The 6,986-nt window shown below is 46.5% G+C and overlaps 1 protein-coding gene across 1 annotated transcript in view; it reads left to right on the forward strand.

Annotated features, from left to right (window-relative positions):
• Window positions 1-2,904, forward strand: part of Elp2 (elongator acetyltransferase complex subunit 2) — a 36,535-nt gene extending 33,631 nt beyond the window's left edge. Inside the window, exon 22 of the mRNA XM_028774810.1 lies at window positions 2,494-2,904. Coding sequence (XP_028630643.1) covers window positions 2,494-2,647 — 154 coding nt within the window. The 3' untranslated portion in view covers window positions 2,648-2,904. The remainder of the gene's footprint in view (window positions 1-2,493) is intronic.
• The last annotated feature ends 4,082 nt before the right edge of the window (window positions 2,905-6,986 follow it).

Consider the following 6,986-nt stretch of genomic DNA (forward strand, 5'->3'; position numbering starts at 1 on the left):
TCTCTCTCTCTCTCTCTCTCTCTCTCTCTCTCTCTCTCTCTCTCTCTTCCCCCCACCCTGTGTGCACACGCACGTACATGCACGCTCTCACATGCATGCGTTCACACACATCCCCTTCTCATTGTACATGTACAGAGGTCTGAAGAGGACCTCTGAGCACAGCAGGTGTCCTGTTCTATTCATCTCTGCCATATTCACTTGAGATAGGGTCTCTCATTGAATCTAGAGCTGGGCTGGTGGCCAGCAAGCTCTGGCAGTCTTCCTGTCTCCAGTCCACACAGCACTAGGGTTATGGGAATATGTAGCTAGTCTGGCTTTTACATCGTTCTTGGGGATGTAAACTCAGGTTATCTTGTTTGCATGTTGATCCATTTCTCCAGGTCCCTCCATATCTTTTAAATGTGATGTGTCAACATGCTAGATTTAAAGAAAGAAATAAAAACAACTCTCCCCTCAAAAGACAAAACCCCATCATTTTCTGTAAATAAGTAAGTTCCAACCTTCAGAATAGCCCATGGGAGAAATGTATGATTTGATTGATCACCACTTCCAGCAGTTTGTTTAATAGGATGAGAACCATATCCAGTGAGTGCTGACAGTGTGTGGTAGGGAGGCTGGGGCCTCTGCTGATGTTGCGGTCCTTATCGCTGGTTTTGGAGCTCCTCTTTCAGAACAGTGTCCCAAACCTTGATAACTTGTGATATGAGAAAAAAAAATGGTCTTTCTATATTACTCATTTATATTTTGCCTTTTTAAAACTCAGCACCCATATTTATAGAGCTTGCTATTCATAGCTAATTTACTCATGTCCAAGTGACTCATGGCTGCTTTAATAATCAGGTTCCTCCTTACAGAAAGATGAGCTCTCATTAAGCACTCAGTCATGGTCAGCATAACATGGAAGCATTTTCTCTAGAAAGTTCTCAGAAAACATCGCACACAGTAGCATGATTTTGTGGCTGTTTTTGTAAGTTAGGACATCTTATGTCTCCTTTGGTTGGACATGACTCCCTGCTCTGAAGTAGATCAGGTCTGTTAGCATGCTTCTGTATGGGGCCGCCAGAAGTTCAGGGGAGCCTTAGGAGGCCCTCAGTCTCTGAAATTATAAGAGGTAAACAATTGATAGGTGGATAGTTGCCTATCCATCTCCCATGCACTTTTGAATAACCCCAATAAACTGATTCACCACGCTTGACTGGGCTGAGTCCTGTCTGTGAACTCTGTCCTTATGTCTTCTGCACTGTAAGGGCTCATCCGCACTCAGGGGCCCCATTCTTCAGACTTACACCTCATTCATGCCTGCTGACTCCTTGGAATTTTGAAGGTGAGGTCTGTGTCCTGTGCTCTCTTTCATTCTTTCTGCCTTAAAATCGACTTAGGAATCTTGCTCTTGAATTATTCATTTTGAGCATGTGTTTACAAGTTTGACACAGAAAATATTGTACTTTTTCCAAGAGCTATGGCTAGTTTGTTTGGTAGTGTTTTCGGCCTGCCTTTTGGGAGACCCTAGGAAACAAGAACTTCTAGTACAGTTTATTACCTTGCCTGACGCCCTGCAGTTAGGTTACCCTGAGATCATGGCTCTGACTGTATGGTTTGCCAAGGGGTTCAAATCTTTCTTAACCCAGTAGTTAAAAAAATGTTAAAGTCCATTCATCTCTTAGCAATGTCAGCAGAAGAAAATAGCCCAAAATATATTACAAATTAAAATATTCAATAATCTTGAAATTATTGAATTAAATAATTAAATCATGAGATAAAATATTATCTTAAAAGACTAACTTTTAGGAAATTTTACATTTATGTAAGACTGTGTTTGTATATGAGCATATGTATGCAGTGAGTGGAGGTCAGAGGTCAACTTGCAGAAGTTGAGTTATCACAGGCATTGAACTAAGTGGAAATACCTTTGCATACTTAGCTGTCTTGCTGGCCTCTGAAAGGTTCGCCTTAATAGTCACTTCAGTCATTCTACTGACGATTAAAACATTGGACAGAAATTTACTATTGTTCCTTTGGGCATTGTCATTGGCCAGTGAGCAAAGTATTAGTCTGTTTTGAAAGTAAATAGAGGGCCGGAGAGATGGTTCAGCGGTGAAGAATGCCGACTGTTCTTCCAGAGGTCCTATACATGGTGGCTCACAACCATCTGTAATGGGGTCTGATGCACTCTTCTGGCATGTCTGAAGAGAGCAATGGTGTACTCATATACATTAAATAAATAAACAAATAAGAAAGAAAGGAAGAAAGGAAAGAAGAAAGGAAGGAAAGAAGGAAGGAAGGAAGGAAGGAAGGAAGGAAGGAAGGAAGGAAAGAGAGAAATAGAGTGAGATATTTTCAATGTAGCATAAAATTACTGGAGTATTAGCCTTCCATCCTTGTTATAACTGCTGCATGGGCACCCTGTCCCGGTTACATCACTGTGTAGAAGTCCAGTGTAGTGTTCTGTAATCATGACTTGTGTTGACCTTATGATTTCTGTCTTGGTTGCAGCCAGAGTCACTCCCTGGGTATCAGAAAGTTATCCTGGAAGAGCTGCAGTGACAGCACTGAGCAGAGTGAAGAGGGGACGGAGTGGTTGGACTTTGCAAGCTGTGGCGAGGACCATACCGTGAAGATTTACAGGGTTAACAGATGTGCACTGTGAAGACTTGACCGCACCCTGCTCGTCTTGATTGTTTTAAGTGTTTGTTGTGTAAATAGATCCCCCTTCTTTACATTCATGATTGCATGAGTTTCCCTATCTACTATCTGATGAAGGTCATGGATGCTTTCCCTCGTTTTATGGTATATGTATATCACCACCCAGAACCTTACCCATGCTGTCAGAGATGCTTGGGTCTACCTCTGTGTGTTCCAGATTAAGAACATTTTAAAATTTGTGCCCAAATTTGTTTGATTTTAGCTCTCTTTGTCCCTGCTTTGTGTTATGACCAGTTGCTAGAGGATGGGTACTTGGTAAAGAAACAGGTTATTTAGTTCAAAGTTGTCAGAGTTGAAGAACATGGCCCTGGAATTTGCCTGGTTCTGGTGAGGTTGTGGGTGGGATGTCAGTAGTGGGGAATGCCTGTGGATAGGGAGAGCATATCATACAACAGGAACCAGTAGGGATTGAAGGAGGTACCAGATTTGCTTGAAACCCTCTCAGGAGGCTGCACTCCCCTTTAAAGGCCTGATTAGCAGTCATTAGACTCTGCCTCTTAAAGATTCCCCTAAATTGTCAAAGTCACCACGCTAGGCAGTAGGCTTCCAGCATGTGGACTTAGGAGTCCACACTCAGGCCGTGTTCAAAGCATCTTTGGGATGCTTTCTTGTTATTGCCTTCTTCAGAGGCTGGAGATAGAAGAAATAACAGAGATGCCCAGGGTGTTTGACTTTGACTTTTACACTCCCTGTAAATAAGCACACCACACCCAGTGTGCTGAGCTCTCTTTCTAGCTGCCCAGTATTCCAGAACTTGGCAGGCAGGTGCAAGCTTGAGCTGTAGCCTCCCTTCCTTTACTTAAAGGCATTGAGATTCTCCTTTTGAAGGGTTTCAGGTATCATTTCCAGATATAAATAATAAATTATGGGATAGACAATAAGAGCCATTAGTTGACAGCTGATGTTATGAGAGTGAAGGAAGTGCATCATCAGGGTGACCTCAGAAGGAAGGGAAGGGGTGGAGACACTGGGATGAGGAAGGCTGGTAACAGCGGGCGTTTGTGAGAGGCATCGGAGGATGTGAGTCTGCAGCCTGCCGCAAGCCTGGGACGCCACAGTCCTGGACAGGGGTCATTTGGAAAATTAAATGTGTAGAAGGGAAAACCATGAGGCTTTCCTTGGAGGGAGCAGATGCCATTGTCAAGCTGAGGTGTATTCCCAAACCCCAGTTTATCCTTCCCCTTACCTCACTCGCTCAGCTCACAGCACAGGTCAGTGTCGAGCACCAGCAAATGAAATGGATGCTTTTGTCTTGGCAGCTGTTGTCCTAGGCAGAAGAGAGGTGATAATCGTTCCAAGTACACACTTGCTTCCCTGAACACCAGGAGTCCTGCATGTCCCTGATGTCTCTCTTTGGTCTTATCATAGGAAAATGGCTGTTACTCATTCCAAAGGGAGAGCATGAAAAGTGAAGACTTGCACCCGGGACTAAGTCTCCTTGGCAACATTGGGAAGTCTTGGCTGGGCTGCTCATGGCAGCTTCCAGTTGTGTGTGTCAGTCTCACCTGTCCACCTGGTTATACACTGATACATTACCGGCCATGTGTGGTTCCGCATTCTGTCTCACCACTGGGGTGTGTGGATTCTTCTGGTGAAACAAAACGGGCACTAGGCTATGAATGTAGCCTAAGATGGAGACCTCAGCCCAGGTGAGAAACAAGGCAGGCTGAGGCTGAGGAGATGGTTACAAAACTCCCGGGCATCCAGTCGCTGCTGGAAACCTCTTGGTCAGGGGTGGGAGTGGGCCGAGGGGGAAGGGGAAACTCTTAGCTCAGGGAGTGAGTGTCTGGAAGCAAGGAGGGGCCTTCTGTGGGAGACTTTGGTGTTGTGGCTCTGTATGATGGAGGCTTCCCCCACAGTTGTTCTTAGTGAGAAAGACAGTCCTCGCTTGTCCATATTGTTTGTTCATTGTGGAAAATGCATACAAACAACTTACTCAGAGTGGACCAGGGATTAAATACCTTTTGCAGGTAATCGTGTTCAGGAAGGGAAGCTTATTGACTAAACCCTTGGGGCTGGCCCTTGTAGATCCCTCACTAGCATGGAAAACTGTGCTGTATGACTAGGGGTCATGATCCTCATGTGAGGTGCTGTGGTCACTTGCTCTGGGTCAGGAGCAGATGAAACATCGACGGGTCTCAGGTATGAGGGCACCGGGGTTTATGACTTCGTTCAACCTTCGCAGTGTGTGTCTGCCGGCTCGGCTCCACTTGCCCCACATCTTCTTTTTCTTTTTATAAAGGAGCGGTGTCCTCAGAATAACTGTTTCCTATGCTGGGAACAGTTTGATAATGAACCTCATCTGCTGCTTTAGACATTGGATTAGGTGGGGTGCCAAAAGAAGCAAGGCTCCAGTGGCTAGTACGGGGCCAAGGAGAGCAAAAAGCCCATCACCAAGGGGTTAGCGCACCGAGGGGTGAGGGTGTTGGGAGCATAGTGTGTGTGGAGATCCCCAGGGCTCTTTGAGCATTTGTACCTCTTGTTCTACCAGCCCAGATTCATTAACAGAAGCAATATTCCTCCCCCAACAAAATGCAAATCCCTCTCTGTTTAGCAGGCTGTAAGTTCAGGGCCCTCTGGTTTTGGAGAATAACTCCAGCTAAGGAGGTTATCTGGCATTGAAGGGACTAAAGGCTGTCTGCAGTGGAGGCCATTGCCTGGTCAAGCTTGTCCTGGAAGTCACTGGCCGGATGTTGTGTTTGGACAAGGGCTGCTCCAGCAGTTCCTGTTGTGGCTGGTGAGACAGCAAGGCCCAATCACCTTCCTCTCATCTGCAAGGAGAGTTTTTCAGGTTCATAGAGGTAAAACTGGGGAACAAGTATCACAGGGGTGCAGGAGCCTTGAAAAGGGGAGGGTTAATACAGGCACCTGTAGTGCCTGTACCAGAGGAGGGCAGGAGGGTTAACGCATATGGATTTGGTGATGATGATGTCACGGGCACATGTAAGATGCAGTTTGGGGGAGGGTTCTCCAAGGCGAAGAGGGTGGGTAGGTTGGAGAGGAATGTCGTGCTTTCCTTGTGGGTAAGGGTCATGAGCTCATGAAAGGAACGTGTTAATGGGAGCAGCTGCTAACTGCCGTCAGGAGAGAGACGCACAGAAAAAGCACTGGGAAGGGTTGGGGTAGGTGGTTAAGGGAGGGAGGTCAGCTGCACATTGGCTGTACTGTAGCCAGGAGAGGGTGGCTTGGAGTTCCTTCTGAGATAGATTTTTCCTGTTGAAGAATATTAACCTAGGTAAAGACTGATTTGGAGGCAGGGATAAGCTCCTAAGAGACACGTGGGTCGACTGTGGGGCAGCTGGCGTGGCCATTAGGGTAGTTTACCCATGACTCCTGTTCACTAATGTTCATCCCATGGAGTGCTGATGGGAAAGCTGAAAATGAGTTTTAACATTGGCAAGTATGGTGCCGCCACAGCTGGTAGATTCCATTCTGCAGCTCCAATATCTGCAACCTCCATATGTGGAGACCTGGAGACATTCACCTGTGTTTCAGTAAGGAAAGCAGATAAAGGGCTGGGGATAGTGGAGATGGAAGCCGGATGTAGGGGGATCTCAATCCTGGCTCGAGATCCTTCCGGTGGGCAATCCTGGTATTCCTCTGACATTCTTGTGTACACTGTAGGTTTCCCTAGCAAAGAATCTCCAGTGGTGGGTGTTAGGAAGGTTAGGGAGACCCTGGGCAGTAGCAGAGTTAGTATGAAGAATGAAAAAAGCAGCCAAGAGAACAGAGGAGAGGGGGGCTTGTGGAGGGCCCATGGCCTGGACAGTAGTCACCCATGGATTTTCCTTCCAGGAGATCTTGATATTCCTTTGGACATGGTGCTTCCTCCTTTTCCTCTCTGCCATCGAGAAGTAGGCCATCTTCTTGTTTGGGTAGTGATGTCAAGAACGTTTCTGGCAGGAACCCAGATAGGCTTAGACTATTCTTGTGGGAAAACACAAGCAAAACCCCTCCAGGACAGGAACCTGGTTGGGAGTAGATGAAACGGTTACTGGTCTCAGATAGGAGAATACCAGGGTTTCTGAATCTGTTTAGCCTTCCCAGTTTTTGTCTGGTGACATGGCTCCACTTGCCTCACAACCATGGTCTCAGACTTTTGCATTTGTATGTATCTGGGAGCCAGAGACTATTTGTGACAAGTTCTGAGGAACACAAGTCTCTGTGTTGATGGCATTCCTGTCATACTGTAGCCTCGGCCCTCAGCTCTCCCAGCCCACCCCTCCACCATACATCCACACCCACCAGCATCAGTCCCAGGGATGCTGTGCCCAGACATGGAA

Source organism: Grammomys surdaster, unplaced genomic scaffold (assembly GCF_004785775.1).
Source record: "Grammomys surdaster isolate TR1022 unplaced genomic scaffold, NIH_TR_1.0 243, whole genome shotgun sequence".
Taxonomy (NCBI): domain Eukaryota; kingdom Metazoa; phylum Chordata; class Mammalia; order Rodentia; family Muridae; genus Grammomys; species Grammomys surdaster.